Below are 17,903 nucleotides of genomic sequence, written 5' to 3'. Positions count from 1 at the left end.
CGAACTCAACCCCAACTAGGATTGAAGTCCGATTAGACCCTTGCTGGCACAACACCGCAACTGGGTGTGTAAGGAAACTCAATAACAATTTTAAGGCACAAGAGTGCATGCGGTGCCGCACTGAAGAACACCACTAACCACCCAGGCTTGGGTAAGGAAAGCACAGAGGAAGTGCACGGCGCCGTACTGGCGGTCACAGCAACAGGACGCTGTAATGTGTGATTAGTGCTGTAGGCTAAGTCGGGCGCTAGATAGCAACCATACACCTTCCGCGAACAGACATTCAATAGGGTAGGGATATCCAAGGACGACTTGCACTCACAACATACACACATTAACAATTGTACACTAGCGCATGGCCATGCGGTCATGCGCAGTTTATATAGTTGCAGCACAGGAAGTGGCCACAGAAACTTTGCCCTTCCAAGACCTGCCAAGAGGACCAATGGAATGTGCTGCAGAGCCTGAGCACATGACCCTCGATCTCCAACGAGAGATCTTGCCCTGGGCATGCTCAGTATGTGCAGACAAGGACTTAGTCCCAGAGAAGTCCGCTCGCTGCTGACCAGCACTGGCTTTAATGGCAGAAGCTAAAGAAGCAGCAGTAACTCTCTGTACAGAGTGAGACTGAGCAAGACGCTGGGACCGACGTCCTTGCTGAGCAGACTCCACTGCGGCTGGATGAGAATGGGAGACCGCAGCGGAGATGGCTCGAGATTCCCCCTGTGCAGAAGCGGGAACTCGAGACCTAACATTGGCCCCCCTCTCCTTGGGCCTCGCTACGCTCGAAGGCAGCAATAAGCTGTGGGGCCCGAATGTTTTCAGCAGGCTCCCATGACCTGTCCTCCGGGCCATAACCTTTCCAATCCACCAGATAGAACTTTTTGCTGCGTACCACCTTGCACCCCAAAATAGCGTTCACCTCGTAATCGTCCGTAGACGAACCCGATGTCCCGGCAGATGACTCGGAAAACCGGGACATGTATACGGGTTTCAAGAGGGACACATGAAAGGTGTCGGTGATACCCAAGCGTGGAGGAAGAGCCAAATGGTAGACCACAGGATTAACCCGTTCGAGAACCTTGAAGGGGCCCAAGTAGCGAGGAGCAAACTTAGTGGACTCAACTCGCAGCCTGATGTTACGGGCGGAGAGCCACACCAAGTCGCCAGGAGCAAAGGTCGGAGCGGGGCGCCGATGAACATCGGCGGAGGACCTCATTCTCTCCTTGGAGGCCCGAATGGCATCCTGCGTGCGGTCCCAAATGTCTCGTGCCTCCACAGCCCAGTCTGCCACCCTGGAGTCAGCAGAAGACACAGGCATGGGCACAGGAACACGCGGATGCTGGCCGTAATTTAGGAGGAATGGAGACTGACCGGTGGAGTCGGCTACGGCATTGTTAAGTGCAAACTCTGCCCACGGTAGCAAGGATGCCCAGTCATCCTGCCTGGCAGAAACAAAATGTCGTAAATATGTGACTAAGGTCTGGTTGGCCCTCTCTACCAACCCATTCGTCTCGGGATGATATGCCGAAGAGAGATTTAACTCAATACTGAGTAGACGACAAAGCTCTCTCCAGAATCGAGACGCAAACTGGGGACCCCGGTCACTAACAATTTTTTCTGGCATACCGTGTAGGCGAAAGATATGCTTGACGAACAAGACAGCCAACGCCCGTGCAGAAGGTAGCCGTGGAAGAGGCACCAAGTGCACCATTTTGGAAAAATGGTCGGTGATCACCCAGATAATGGTGCAGTTACGAGACTTGGGTAAGCCCACCACAAAGTCCATCCCGACCATCTCCCAGGGCCTGTCCGCCACTGGCAGAGGATAAAGCAAACCAGCTGGCCGTTGCCGAGGAGTCTTGTTCTTGGCGCAAGAGACACACGCCCGAACATTCTCTGTGACATCACGAGCCATATGCAGCCACCAGTACATCCTCGCCAGTAACTCAGATGTCCTTTTGGTACCAAAATGTCCACCCACCCTGGACGAGTGTGCCCAAGAGAGAACCCCCGGTCGCAAATTGGATGGAACAAAAGTCTTGCCAGGGGGCACAGACTCTAGCGAAACCGGGGCCACAGTTCTCAAGCTCTCGGTGGGGACAATAAGCCGAGGCTCCTCCTCCTCCTCCGCAGATGACACAACGGAGCAAGAGAGAGCGTCGGCCCGAATGTTCCTCTCCCCAGAAAGAAAATGGAGGGTGAAATGAAACCGGGAGAAGAATAAGGACCATCTTGCCTGGCGAGAATTCAACCGCTGGGCTGTCTGCAGGTACACCAAATTTTTATGGTCTGTGAAGACTTGGAAGGGAAATCGTGCACCCTCCAAGAGATGTCTCCACTCCGAGAAAGCCAACTTCATGGCTAGCAACTCCCTGTCCCCGATGGAATAATTCCTCTCTGCTGGTGAGAAGGTCTTGGAGAAAAAGAAGCAAGGATGCTTCCGACCTTGAGCATCCTTTTGGAAGAGGACTGCTCCAGCACCAACAGAAGAGGCATCCACCTCCATGATAAATGGCTTATCAACGTCGGGGCGATGTAGGATGGGAGCGCTAGCGAAGTGTGACTTTATAGAGTTAAAGGCCTTGGAGACCTCCTCAGACCACAATTTGGGATTCGCCCCCTTCTTGGTGAGGGCAACCAAGGGAGCTACCAAAGTTGAGAAGTGCGGAATGAACTGGCGATAATAATTAATGAACCCCATAAAGCGCTGCACCGCTTTAAGAGAATGGGGTTCCTGCCAGTCCATCACAGCCTGTAGTTTGGCAGGATCCATAGCCAATCCCTGGGCAGAGATGATGTAGCCTAGGAAAGGTAAGGACTCCTGCTCAAACATACACTTCTCCAACTTGGCATAGAGGGAGTTTGCCCGTAGGAGGTCGAAGACTTTGCAAACATCTCTCCGGTGGGAGTCAATATCTGGAGAGTAGATGAGAATATCATCCAGATAGACTACGACCGAGGTGGAAAGCATATCCCGGAAGATATCGTTCACAAAGTCTTGGAAAACGGCTGGGGCATTACAGAGCCCGAAGGGCATCACCAGATATTCATAGTGTCCATCCCTTGTGTTAAAAGCCGTCTTCCATTCGTCCCCCTCACGGATGCGAATCAGGTTGTAAGCACCCCGCAGATCTAGTTTAGTAAATACCTTTGCTCCCCGAAGCCTATCGAAGAGCTCAGATATCAAGGGCAAAGGATACTTATTTTTAACGGTGATGGCGTTAAGACCCCTGTAGTCTATGCATGGACGTAGTTCCCCATTCTTCTTCTGCACGAAGAAGAACCCTGCCCCAGCAGGTGACACTGACTTCCTAATGAATCCTCTTGCCAGATTTTCCTGGATGTACTGTGACATTGCCTCCGTCTCCGGGAGAGATAGCGGATAGACTCGACCCCGGGGAGGCTCAGCACCAGGCAAGAGATCAATAGGACAGTCATAGGGGCGATGGGGCGGAAGGATCTCTGCCGCCTTTTTGGAGAACACGTCTGCATAAGACCAATACTGCTTGGGGAGAGAGGAAAGATCTGCGGGTACCTCAGTAGTAGCAACCTGAACGCACTCCCTCTGACACCTACCCCCACAAGATTCGCCCCATCCCAGGATTCTGCCAGAGGACCACTCGATATGAGGAGAGTGGTACCGTAGCCAAGGTATTCCCAACAGGACCTCATCAATTCCCTCGGGAATGACGAGCAGAGATATATTCTCCTGATGAGATGGCGACATGGACAGAGTAAAAGGGATGGTCTGGTGTGTTATCTGTGAGGGCAGTGTCGACCCATTCACCACTCGTACCGTTACTGGTTGAGCTAGCATAACCAGGGGTATTGCGTGACGTTGGGCGAAGGCAGAAGACATAAAATTGCCCTCCGCCCCAGAATCCATGCAGAGCTCTACCGAGTGGGAGAATGAGCCTATAGTAATTGTCCCCTTAAAGGACAATTTAGAGGCAAACGTCGCCGTGTCTAGTGCACCTCCACCTACTACCACTAGACGCTGACGTTTCCTCGACCGCTGAGAACATCTGGTGGCTAGATGTCCCGACTGCTGGCATACATGACAGACCTTGAGTGCACCTGCGGTCCGGGACTTAGATCCCGCTTGTGACACTTCCCTGGCCTCATGTGACTCAGGAACCAGAACCGGAGATTCCAGAGGTTTGGCGAAGGTAAGAGCCAGCCGAAACCTCTGCCTACACTGGGCTTGCTCTAACCTCTGCTCGTTAAAACGGAGGTCAATTCGAGTGGAGACAGTTATTAACTCCTCCAGTGTGGCAGGAATCTCCCTAGTGGCCAGAGCGTCCTTAACGTGGTCAGCCAGGCCCCTCCAAAATATGGGGATAAGAGCTTTATCCGACCAATCCAGCTCAGAAGCTAAAGTGCGGAATTGGACGGCAAAATGACTGACCAAGGACTCATCCTGAGTTAATGCCAGCAGTTGGAGCGCAGTATCATGGGTGACTTGAGGTCCTAAAAAGACCTGTTTCAGAGTGCTCAGAAACAGCGGAGCACTCTGCACCACATGATCGCCATGCTCCCACAGCGGCATAGCCCATTCCAACGCCCTGTCCGACAAGAGAGACACTATATATCCCACCTTAGCCCGCTCTGTGGGAAAACGTGCAGCCAGGAGCTCGAGGTGAATAGAGCACTGACTCACAAATCCCCTACAAAATTTGCTATCACCAGAAAATTTTTCTGGCAGCGGGAGGCGAGAAAATGTCGGAGCAGGGGTGGCAATGGACAGGGTTGCTGCAGCCACGCTAGCAGCCTGTACAGCAACTGCGGTAACATCCACAGCTGAGGTTGCGCTCTCAAGAGCCGCCAACCTACCCTCCAGCTGCTGGATATACCGCAAGGATTGCTGTTTGTCCATCATTACTAGCCAGAACCTGGCGCTAGTGTATTGTTAGGGCTAGCGGAACGCACCAAATAATAAGAAAGATAGAGTATGGTGCGTTCGCAGCCCGGGGTCCACTGTGCAGAGATGGAACCTGCTGCCAAGTAATGACGGAGTATATGGCGGTACTCATAAGCATACACACGTGGGTTAAACTTCACCCAGCGTGAAGGAAGCGATCCTGTTGCATCACAGGACCGCGGTACCGCACATAGAGCGCGAGCAAGTAGTCAGCGAACTCAACCCCAACTAGGATTGAAGTCCGATTAGACCCTTGCTGGCACAACACCGCAACTGGGTGTGTAAGGAAACTCAATAACAATTTTAAGGCACAAGAGTGCATGCGGTGCCGCACTGACGAACGCCACTAACCACCCAGGCTTGGTTAAGGAAAGCACAGAGGAAGTGCACGGCGCCGTACTGGCGGTCACAGCAACAGGACGCTGTAATGTGTGATTAGTGCTGTAGGCTAAGTCGGGCGCTAGATAGCAACCATACACCTTCCGCGAACAGACATTCAATAGGGTAGGGATATCCAAGGACGACTTGCACTCACAACATACACACATTAACAATTGTACACTAGCGCATGGCCGTGCGGTCATGCGCAGTTTATATAGTTGCAGCACAGGAAGTGGCCACAGAAATTTTGCCCTTCCAAGACCTGCCAAGAGGACCAATGGAATGTGCTGCAGAGCCTGAGCACATGACCCTCGATCTCCAATGGGAGATCTTGCCCTGGGCATGCTCAGTGTGTGCAGACAAGGACTTAGTCCCAGAGAAGTCCGCTCGCTGCTGACCAGCACTGGCTTTAATGGCAGAAGCTGAAGAAGCAGCAGTAACTCTCTGTACAGAGTGAGACTGAGCAAGATGCTGGGACCGACGTCCTTGCTGAGCAGACTCCACTGCGGCTGGATGAGAATGGGAGACCGCAGCGGAGATGGCTCGAGATTCCCCCTGTGCAGAAGCGGGAACTCGAGACCTAACAACAAGTAAGGCTCTGGTCATGGTTTTTAAGTTCCTTTCCATGCTTTATATATTTTAAATGTAAGAGTATCTTATTATGCAATCTATTTTTTCCATCACTAATACAAGAATCCTTACAGAAATCTTACTCGCAGTTACAGTATCCTGCAAACCACTTTAAAGAAAAGCCACCAGAGTGGTTGGATCTTGTCTCCTACTATATGACTATTCTGTACATTGGGCTGCAGATCATAATAAAATGTTTAGTGTCTTGATTATCTGAAATTTCTTTGCCTTTAGACCTTGAACATTGTGACTCCTCGAGCGAGGCCAGAAGACTGCAGCATAGGACTTTTGCCCCGGAACCACGACAAAAATCGGGCTTTGGATGTCCTACCCCTGGACCGGTGCCTTCCCTTCCTCATCTCACTGGATGGAGAGACTAGCAACTACATTAACGCCACACTCATGGATGTGCGTATATTCGTATATACAAGCAATTAGCTTATAGTCAGACTTTATTGCGTACAGATGCAGGTATCCATTATAAGCAGTGCCGCTATCTGTCACGTGGAGCTGTGAGTCTGATCTGTCACAGGAAGCGTACTGATTGTCACACACCAGGGGGTGGCCTGATCTCGCAGCTTGTGTCGGAGATCTGACAGCTCCTTGCTGCAAAGGGAATATTTCCAGGATAATCCTGTCTCGCACCCAAGACTGACAGATTATGTGATCAGATACTGCTGAATAAACGGTGTATTAGCCAGTCTGCTGTGCACACTCCCTTCTGTCACTGCCTGTCAGCATCTTTATGGTGATACATAAACAATCCGATTTCTGCCATCTAGTACTGATGGCTAAGCTCAAAAAAGGGGAGGAAAAAAACTTCATTTTACTGCATTTCGTCTTCAATCAAATCATTTGTTGTTTTGTCTTCTAGAGCCATAAAAAGCCAGCAGCGTTTTTGGTTACTCAGCACCCATTACCCAATACTGTGCCCGATTTCTGGAGGTTGGTGTTTGACTACAATTGCTCCTCCATTGTTATGCTCAATGAAATGGATGCAGCCCAGGTACAGTCACTAGAAGAATACAGCCTTTTTCTCATTTTCAATCTTTTCATCAGTTCCTACATTTTCTTCATTTCAAAGGGAATGTATCATCAGAAACATTAAATATTAATATAACAGGCTTCTACTACTTTCTTATTCTTGCTTCTGTTTTATATTATTTTTTGTTGCCACAATTTTTTTTTTTTAAATATTAGAGTTTTCACACGGGTCACTAGTGCAGATATATTAGACCAAAGTTTCATGTTTTCTGTAGCTTTGTTGTGGAAATTGTATATTAGTCAAGTCGTTTTTTTAATAGGTTTTCCTTAAGTTATTACAAAGTAACCAAATAATTTTACTTTAAGCAAAAGTGAAGGGAAAGAACAGAGGAGGGGGAAGTGAATGGAACAAGTGGAAAGAAAGGTATGGAGGGAAAGGAGTCAATTGTCAAAGAAAAGATCACAAGCATGGGATTGTCACAAGAAGTCCATAGTTTCCTGCTTGAATAACCAGACAGAGGGGTCTTACCTGATAAGCCAATCATCAGTGGACTATTTTATCCATCTACAAGCTGGACAAGGGTGATCTGGAAATATAAACTTGCATGGTACCACCATTGATTGGTTGGTTCACCAAATGGAAGGGTCTAATCAAAAGGTCACACTCTTCAGTAGTTAAGAGTCTTGCCCTCGGGTCTCATACACGGCCAGAAAAGTCCAAATTCTATAACCTAGGTTTCACTCAATGGTTGACCTCTATGAAGTTCAGACTTGTTTTAGCCAGCATTGAACAGTGGGGAAGTCTGGACAGAATATCACCTGGATACCTACTTTTCACAGTTAAATGCTAAGTAAAAAGTTTAGGACGCCCACACTATGTATGTACCTCAAAGGAGGTGCCTGGTCCAGATGCCAACAGGAGTCTAGCATTTTCCACTCAGAAAAAATGGAAAAGAGAGGCCCAAGTTGCCAAAAAATATTATGAGGCATCTGTGTAAGAAGCCTAAAAAGAGTGATGTCAGAATATTATAAAAAAATATACATAAGTATTACTCAATTATAACAAAAATAATAAAACATATACTTATTTGGTATACCTACAACCATAATGATCATAAAATTACACTAAAAAACATGACAAAGATTTTATCTGGTCTGTCCAGGATTATCTGTCAGTCCAGGTAGTGAAAGAAAGGACTTTATCAATATAGTGTCTGCTAGATTATATTTTATAAGCCCTAATGTATCGCACAAGGAAGCTGGACACTTTTATAACTTTGATATTAAATGTTTACTGTCATCTACTCATAGATTTCTTCCTGTACTTAATCCGTACAGCTAAAGTTATTTAATGGCTAAACACCAGTCAACCTCACAATCTCGCTCACTTTCTCCAACATCTAGTACTAATCCAAGCCATTGTAATTTGACCTGACAGCATTTCTATATTTGAATTATTCCAAAGCAGAAATACTGTTCTATACCAGAAGGTTAGACCCATAAATATGGTACATTTCTTGGTTAATACAAAAAATATGAAGTCGCAGTTACCCAATTCAACAGATATTTGATAGTGGCAATTTAAAGGGAGGTGTGAACACCAATATTTGCAGAGTTACTTGTAAAAAGGTCCCCTCTGTTTGTCCATTTGTAACAAAATTGAACTCCAGGCTGAAGGCTCTTTAATAAATGCATTGCAGCTGTAGCACTGGATCAGGATGGACTTTCAGTCACTTAATGAAGGCTATGATTGCATCTATTCAATGACATCAAACAACAATATTTTATAGAGGCCACACAACCCAATTTTTGGCGCAATCCTCAGTTGCTTTAGATATTCCTGTGCAAATCTAGCTTAAAAGGATATTTCCATTGAGTCATGTTGTAGTACTAGCATATGCCATATGGTTAGTGGAGGTACGCCCTGTCGGAACCTCGTCAATCCTGAAGACAATAGGTGATACTGCCCACAGTTCTCTGTAAAGTGAACTGTATGCCACATCCATATATATATATATATATATATATATACGTGAATGGAGCTGTGATGCAGTTTTTTGCCCAGTGAGTGGTTCGAAGCTTCATTGTGTAGGAGATAAACTTTCATGGAGCTCCTTCATTCTGAGGATCATTGGGGTGCCAGCAGTAAGATGCCTACCAATGAATGCATAGCCTAAAAGTTGACTGCAGGATAGGTTGTTATGATTGGGGAAAGCTCACTTGTAATATTATGCTGCATCCAAAGAAACGGATGCTCATGTAATACATGGCGGTGCTGAGTCTATCAGAGTGGGATGTGCTCTTTACAGAAGTGCTCTGTCCTAGTTTTTAGAAAGGTTACACCAGTAAGAACCACACTTTATGATGTCCATATGCCATTCTAGGTGGGACAAATAATGACTGGCACAAATTAAAACTGCTGCCACAGAGCGTGCCCCATATCTAATGCTTTTCTGTAAGGCACATAGAGGTAAAAGTTAAAACCTTTATAATCCAATAATACTCTGATTTTCTGCTGAGACTTCATCAAGACAAGGAACACAAAGCTGAATGAAAATTTCAATGACAATTGAAGATTGACAGGTTTTTGTTTCACGTACATATTCTGTTTTAGTTAAGACTTGTTTTCTTTTCTTTTTTTTAAGTCTAGCTTTTCTACTTCTGTACCTGCGGGGGACATATTTCCCTTCTCAATGAACAGCTGCCCATCCCACATCTATGCATGTCATTTCATCTCACTGTTATTTCTCTCTCTCTGTGTGATTATGCTACTCTGCATGTTGGTCTGATTCTATGATTGCTGATTATAGCCCTAAATGGTATTATTTTTCAATTCTTTTGTTATTCTATCAGTGTTTTTGTTTCACCCAGCGTGTTTCTATATAGCGCTGCATGCTCATGCTTTGCTATGCATTCATATGAACAATGTCTAAGTGTCAGTTCCCTCTACTAGCTGTGTCTCCAGTACTGGCCAGAGAAGACCTCCTGTTGCTATGGTCCAGTGCAGGTGGAGTTTGTATCAGCAGATATTGATGAGGACACCATTAGTCGGATATTCCGGATATGTAATATGGCACGGGTAAGACCATTAGATACGATTAGACTACTACAGTAAGTAACAAAAAAACTGACGTTATTTGCTTATATTGCAGCCTCAAGATGGGTATCGCATCGTACAGCATCTCCAGTATATTGGGTGGCCAGCATACCGGGATACCCCTCCATCCAAACGCTCTATATTGAAAGTTGTACAAAGATTGGAAAAGTGGCAAGAACAGTATGATGGCAGGGAAGGCAGGACAGTTGTGCACTGTCTGTAAGTACAGAACCGTCTCAAGTTTTTGAAGTTTTATGGAGCTAAAATAAATCTGATGAAAAAAAAGACAATTTTCCAATATAAACTTTCTGTATATTTCTTTCGATTTTTCCATGATCAAGAACCCTATTTAAAGTCATTCAGTAAAAACCTTCATTTCCGATTTTTATTTTATTTTATAGATGCAGTACATAGAATGTCTATGCATTTTTTGTTAATTGGGATGGTACAGATTTCGTACTCCCTTTAATTTCTAGAATAAAAAAAGCCTTCCCATAAACGTGATGGAACTCAGCATCATTTACTGGATCATGTCATCAATAGTGGTACATAGTGGTCCCTATAATTACTCACTTAGTGTAAAAAAGATTTAATAAGCTCCGTAATGGAGGGTACCAATTGCAAACTGTTAAAAATAAGTAAGGTACATTCAAGAGATTTATTGAAGGGGATGCCAAATTTTGGTGATATTGTACTTTGGGCTAGAAAATATTTTTGCTATTGGATTTCATTAACAATTTTTGCACCAGTTGCCTTCTATAGGCCCTGCGTTATACTGTCTATTGCTGACTGCATAATGACATTACTGACAAACCATCACTGAGCACAGACCACATCAAAGTTGAATGTGCAGGGAACAAGAAAGCCTGTAAAAGCCAAATGGTGCAACATTTTTAATGAAACCTTATTTAAAAAATGATTTTTTTTTCACTCCCCCCAGAAAAGCATTTGATTTAAAAAAAAAAAGTCTTCAACAGTGGACAACCCCTTTAAGACTAGTACAAGGTAAATAATAATACACTAGTTAATCCATTTTGTATTTCCAATTTTCTAAGGGTTACATGATATTTACATAAAATTGTTTAAAGAGATTTTCCATCAATTGAATCTGAATTTACACTTTCACTGAAGTTCTGGTTGTGAGCAATTGAGATTCACCAAGAAGTCCTTCAACACTTATTTTACAAACTCTTCCGTCCATTTCAAGAAACACCCAAAACTGTATGTGATGTACAATGTTCTTCCTGGAAGACATGAATTTGTCATGAATTGATTTAGAGAAGTGCCACCACACAAAATGAAATAGTGCACTGTCCTTTCATCATTCTTCATAATTTCACATTTCAATCCCGGGACAGCACTCATCGACATTTGATGAGTGCTGTCCTTGGTGCTGAAACAGTTCTGCAATTACACAGTGGAATTTAGTATTGGTTTTCTAATTCTTTTTTTTTCAATAAAGTGTCTAAATGGATTCTACCATGTCAAGATTTGCAACTTTAAATATTATGTTCACAAAAAAACTTAAGTGTACTGCTTATATTTTAATGCTACATAAATATATTCTCCGATTGCTTATTCCATAACATGTCTTATACTGGTCCTGAGACTGTATTAGGTTTTAATGATCGCTATTAGATGCAGTGGACAAGTAAAATGAGACAGCAGTGAATATTAAGGAAATTGTGAACACACATCCAGACTATAATACAGGCTTGTAATTCTCTCAAAGATAAGTAATGCAATTTGTTTATAATATTTCTCAACTTTGTGTCTGAATGTATTTTATCTGTAAACTGTAAAATGATCTTCAAGGGTGAACATTAGAGATAATCAAAATAATTCAATGCAGATCAAATTTGAGTAAACATTATGAAATTTGCATTCAAACAACTTGCATTGCAATTGGCATTTAATCGCAAAAAAATGCCCGTCACCATCTTACACATTGCAGAAGATTACATACATTAATATCAGAAGGCAGACATGACCTCAGGTGTGAAAGTGTGGACCTCCTCATAATGCATACCATCATACGGTATAGTAAACAGATAATGCAGCAGCCATTTTAGAATGGATTTAAGACAGTTAGTGAACATTAGAGCTCACAGCCTAGGACAGGATGAGAAAGTGCTAAAACATCAGACAGATACTTCAGAGAGGGATAGCAGAGTTTCCAGCAGCTGTGCCAAGCGCAATGTGATTGATCAGTGGTATCGTGAAGCTGTCATCTATCATGCTACATTTGAAATACCATTGAAACATTTTTCTTCATTATTAATGCACTAAAGGGCAATTGCAAGGCAGCACAATAGTTTTTAGGGCATGCTGAGTTGCCAGTGTTCGGGGACAGTCCAGACACCAATCAGTGCCAAGCTGTGCTGGGTCTCCTATGAGTGTCCTTGTTCTAAGTGATTTCTGGGCTATTTAGCTGGCTGTCAGCCTCTAATTAATGACAGTTGTAGCCTTAGCTCTGTGGCGCATGTTTGCCTTATACTTCAGTGTCCTATCTCTGATCTATTGCTGCTTGACCTTAAACCTTGCCTCTGACCATCCATTTGCCTAGCCATTTGTGTTGATCCGCAACCTTTCTGGAATTATGTCCTCGGACCGTGACCTGACTAGGCCTTTGCCTCACCCCTTTTGTTTATGATGGGCACTCTTTTTATCTGACCTCAGACCTCTCCACTACCCAGCCTCAGGGCTTATCTGTTAACTAGTACCACAATCAGACTGTGCATTTGCATGTCATAAGACTTTTACTAAGTTTTTGGATTTCTTGTACAATCATTTCTGTGAAAGGTAACATAGTTACATAGTTTCCAAGGCCGAAAAAAGACATTTGTCCATCCAGTTCAGCCTATATTCCATCAGAATAAATCCCCAGATCTACGTCCTTCTAAAGAACCTAATAACTGTAAGACACAATATTGTTACTTTCCAGGAAGACATCCAGGCCTCTCTTGAACCCCTAGACTGAGTTTGCCATCACCACCTCCTCAGGCAAGGAATTCCAGATTCTCCCTGCCCTAACAGTAAAGAATCCTCTTCTATGTTGGTGGAAAATCCTTCTCTCCTACAGATGCAGAGAATGCCCCCTTGTGACCTTCACAATCCTTGGTGTAAACAGATCCTCAGAGAGATATTTGTATTGTCCCATTATATACTTATACATGGTTATTAGATCGCCCTCAGTCTTTTTTTCTAGACTAAATAATTCTAATTTTGCTAGTCTCTCTGGGTATTGTAGTCCCCCCAGCCTCTTTATTAATTTTGTTGCCCTCCTTTGTACTCGCTCTAGTTCCATTATATCCTTCCTGAGCATCGGTGCCCAAAACTGTACACAGTACTCCATGTGCGATCTAACCAGGGATTTGTACAGAGGCAGTATAATGTTCTCATCATGTGTATCCAGACCTCTCGATACACATTATTAATAATGGAATAATTATTGTGGAATAATTATTTTTGAAAAATGCAAAAGAAAGTTCTGCAAACCCCAGACATTTAACTGAAGCGGTTTACCTCACAAACTATGTGTGTTGCAAACTTTTTTTTTGCACAACTGTTGTACTAGTCAAATTTTATATCCATACATGCTACACTTAACAAAGTGCCCTATTGCAGGTTAAGGTGCTGTCCGTGACTTGGATTTCTTAATTTATTATTTTGCCATAACTTTGTTAAAATATAGACTTTTTTTTACAACTGTTCATGCTGCATTTATTCTGTGGCTTGCTGCCACATTTTGCTCTTGGGCATCTTTTATTACATCCTTCTTGGCAAGGACTGAACAATTTAGGTTGAAAAGAATGTCAAAACGTAATTATAGTGTTGTACAAAATGTAAATGAAGTATCAATGTTGATGGACAAGGTAGTGTAAGGCTATGTGCGTACATTGAATATTTGCTTGTAGAAATTTCTGCAAGATTCCTGCATTTCTTGGCAGCAAAAAGGCTGCAGCCAAAACATGCTTTTGCAGTGACTTTTGGTGCGTTTTTGCCATGTTTTTGTTTGTGTTTTTGCATGCATTTTTGTACAGCAATGGAGTCTTTTTTAAGCTAAATAATGATATTTAAAAAAAGTTTTGTGATATAATTTCTTGGTTCAGCACCACCTTTTTCATTCTGATGCAGTAGAATCAGGGTAATGGGATTAGGGCTTAGTGTCAGCATCTGTCACAGACACTAAAGGTACCTTCACACTGAGCAACTTTACAACGAGAGCGACAACGATCCGTGATGTTGCAGCTTCCTAGATAGCGATCTCGTTGTGTTTGACACGCAGCAGTGATCAGGATCCCGCTGTGATATCGCTGGTCGTAGATAGAAGTTCGGAACTTTATTTGGTCGTCAGGTCGACGTGATTCATCATGTTTGACAGCAAAATCAATGATGCCTGCAATGTTTTAACATGGAGCTAACAACCGGCGAGAACGATAAGTACATCACTGGATTGCTCCTGCATCGTTCTGGTGTTGCCGTGTTTGACATCCCTACAGCGACCTAAACAGCGACGTTGCAGCGATTGGCTCATTGTCTATATCGCTGCAGCGTCGCTTAGTGTAACGGTACCTTAAATCCTAGGCTTAGTAATGAAAAGGTGTCAGCCAGACACCCTCATTATTAAGTCGGTAAGTACACAAACACACATACAAACAAACACACACAAACATGCATTGTCACCAGGCTATGTAGGAGTGTTAACAGAATAAACCTACATAGGCTATAACCAAACAGCAACTCTTAATTTAAAAAATAAAATGATAAAAAAAATTGTGTGGGCTCTCACGTAATTTTCATAACCAGCAGAGGGAAAACCGATGGCTGAGGGCTGATGTAACTATTCTGGGAAGGAGATAATAGCTATAAAGGTTCCCAGGCTAATAATATCATCTCACAGCTGTCGGCTTAGCCTTTACTGGCTAGTTTACAGTGGGACCCCAGAAAAAAAATTGACATATGGTCACCATATAAAATCTAACCAGCAAAGGCTAGGTCGACAACTGTGAGCTGATATTAATAGCCATTGAAGAGACCATAGATATTGGCCCCCTTCCAGATTAAAAACATCAGCCCTCAGCCACCCCAGAAAAGACGTATCTATAAGATGCGCTTAGCCTTGCTCTTCTCACTTGCTCTGTAGTGGTGGCAAGTGGAGTAATGGCTGGGGGGAGGGTTGATGTCACTTTTGCATTGTCAGGTGACATCAAGCCCACAGCCCACAGGTTAGTAATGGAGAGGCATCTATAAGATGCCCCCATTACTAACCCCAAAGTGATATTATAAAAACACACACCCAGAATAAAGTCCTTCATGTGAAATAATGACACAGACTCCTTTATTGCATCTAAATTAAACAATACTCATCAAATGCCTAATCTACTGAAGCCAACATCTTCAGCAACACAAATAAAATAATAAAGCACAATATTCCTCACCTGTCCACAGATAAGATAATCCATAATGTCCCACGATGATCCTGATGACTTTGAGAGCAGTCACATCAGTGACTGCTCTCAAAGACAGCCGGCAATACATTGACAGGAGGTATTCGCTCCTGCAGTGTATAGCACTGAGTTGCTGTGAGATAGTTCACCGGACCCTTGCGGTACCACTGCTATGTGAGAAAGTTCTCACGCAGCAGCGGTGCCATAAGTGAGCGTGCTAGAGTTCATCAGCTGATGAATTCCTGTGACCTCCTTCATGGCAGCTCAGTGGTACACTGTGGGAGTGATTACCTCCTGTCAGTGTATCGCCAATGGCCAGGTAGACCAGTCACATCTCCTTATGTGACTGTTGTACACGTAAGATTGCTGTGGGACACACAGGATTACGTGCACTACGGTGGACAGGGGAGCATAAGGTGGTTTATAATTTTTTATTTTTTTTAAGAGACATGGGCATCAGGGATTGGCAGTAAAGGTTGTTGTTTTTTTATTTCACTTGTTTTCTAGGAGACAAGGGCTTCGGGGATTTGGTGTTAGGTGAGTATAATGTGTTTTTTATTTTTATTTGAATATGTATGTAATTATTTTACAAGATTTTTTGCTTTTTTAAGTGTGAGCACAGGCGCTGGCTGACGAGAGACTTACTTCTCCCATCAGCGGCTCCTGCCTTCACTGTTATCAGTGACAGAAGACATAGCCTGATGGCAGGAGTAGTCTCATCAGTCCATGCCTGCTGACCTGCGGTAAGCTTTTTACCATGGGTTACCGCTGCGGGTCACAGACACAACTGTGAGGTCATGCTGACATCTGCCAGCATGACCCCGCAGCGCTCTAATGGACTGTCTTACTGGTGGTAGTGTTACCGCCGATAAGTACCACCGCACCAGTGTTTCCCACGCTGTCACACAGATGATAGAGTGGGAGACACCATAAAGAGTTGGTACAAATGCAAACAAAATCTCAGCAAATCTGCAAACATTTTTATACATGCATTTTGCAGTGGATTTGACTGAATCAATTGAAGTCAATGTATGGAAAATGCTAAAATTCCGCACAAAGAATTGATATGCTGCATAAAAAACGCATGGCAAATACGCAAAGGAAATTTACTGATCATGTGCACAACACTTTAGGATTGTCATTGAATTAGCTTTCATAAAGATTACATAGCGTTTTTGGCCCATTTACGAGCTGCAAAAATGCATAAAAAATGCACTGTGTGTACATAGCCTAAAAGAAAAAGAAACACATACCATGGCTAAGAATGTGGGAGTCTCTAACAGCAGAAGCCCCACCTCCGTTGGCACCAACTATCTTGGCAGTGGTTCTACCAAATACAGGACACAATTAGCCTACTTTGCCTCCAGCAAGGGTGTCAGTGGGGAAGAAGCAGAGAGCATTATAAAATATATGACACATGTGTCTCAGTCACAGCAGCATGATATTACCTCTGACAGAAACACCTATATATGAGTCAGTGTTCTGCACAGAATGGTCTGACAGATCACAAATGAATAAGAGGGCCAATTTTTGGACATTTTTTTTATTTAAAAAAATATTAAAATTCTGTCAGTGCACTAGGTTATTAACCCCTTAAGCCCCAAGGGTGGTTTGCACGTTAATGACCGGGCCAATTTTACAATTCTGACCACTGTCCCTTTATGAGGTTATAACTCTGGAACGCTTCAATGGATCCTAATGATTCTGACAAAGTTTTCTCATGGTTTATTGTACTTCATAAAAGTGGTAAAATTTCTTTGATATTACCTGCGTTTATTTGTGGAAAAAACGGAAATTTGGTGAACATTTTGAAAATTTTGCAATTTTCCAACTTTAAATTTTTATGCCCTTAAATCACAGAGATATGTCACACAAAATACATAATAAGTAACATTTCCCACATGTCTACTTACATCAGCACAATTTTGGAACCACATTTTTTTTGTTAGGGAGTTATAAGGGTTAAAAATTTACCAGCAATTTCTCATTTTTACAACACCGTTTTTTTTTAGGGACCACATCACATTTGAAGTCACTTTGAGGGGTCTATATGATAGAAAATAACCAAGTGTGACACCATTCTAAAAACTACACATCTCAAGGTACTCAAAATCACATTCAAGAAGTTTATTAACCCTTCAGGTGTTTCACAGGAATTTTTGGAATGTTTATAAAAAAACGAACATTTAACTTTTTTTCACAAAAAATTTACTTCAGCTCTAATTTGTTTAATTTTACCAAGGGTAACAGGAGAGAATGGACCACAAAAGGTGTTGTACAATTTGTCCTGAGTATGACGATACCCCATATGTGGGGGTAAACCACTGTTTGGGCACATGGTAGAGTTCGGAGGGGAAGGAGCGCTGTTTGACTTTTCAATGCAAAATTGACTGGAATTGAGATGGGATGCCATGTTGCGTTTGGAGAGCCCCTGATG

The 17,903-nt window shown here is 43.4% G+C and overlaps 1 protein-coding gene across 7 annotated transcripts in view; it reads left to right on the top strand.

Annotated features, from left to right (window-relative positions):
* The window catches only part of PTPRT (protein tyrosine phosphatase receptor type T), a 641,769-nt gene that overhangs the window by 570,015 nt on the left and 53,851 nt on the right, over positions 1-17,903 (top strand). For all 7 annotated transcript variants that reach the window (XM_069752327.1, XM_069752329.1, XM_069752326.1 and 4 more), the window contains 4 exons: positions 6,170-6,343; positions 6,810-6,941; positions 9,873-9,998; positions 10,072-10,235. In XM_069752327.1, coding sequence (XP_069608428.1) covers positions 6,170-6,343; positions 6,810-6,941; positions 9,873-9,998; positions 10,072-10,235 — 596 coding nt within the window. The remainder of the gene's footprint in view (positions 1-6,169; positions 6,344-6,809; positions 6,942-9,872; positions 9,999-10,071; positions 10,236-17,903) is intronic.

This window comes from Ranitomeya imitator, chromosome 2 (assembly GCF_032444005.1).
Source record: "Ranitomeya imitator isolate aRanImi1 chromosome 2, aRanImi1.pri, whole genome shotgun sequence".
In the NCBI taxonomy this organism is placed as follows: Eukaryota; Metazoa; Chordata; class Amphibia; order Anura; family Dendrobatidae; genus Ranitomeya; species Ranitomeya imitator.
This window is presented reverse-complemented; position numbering and strand designations above follow the sequence as displayed.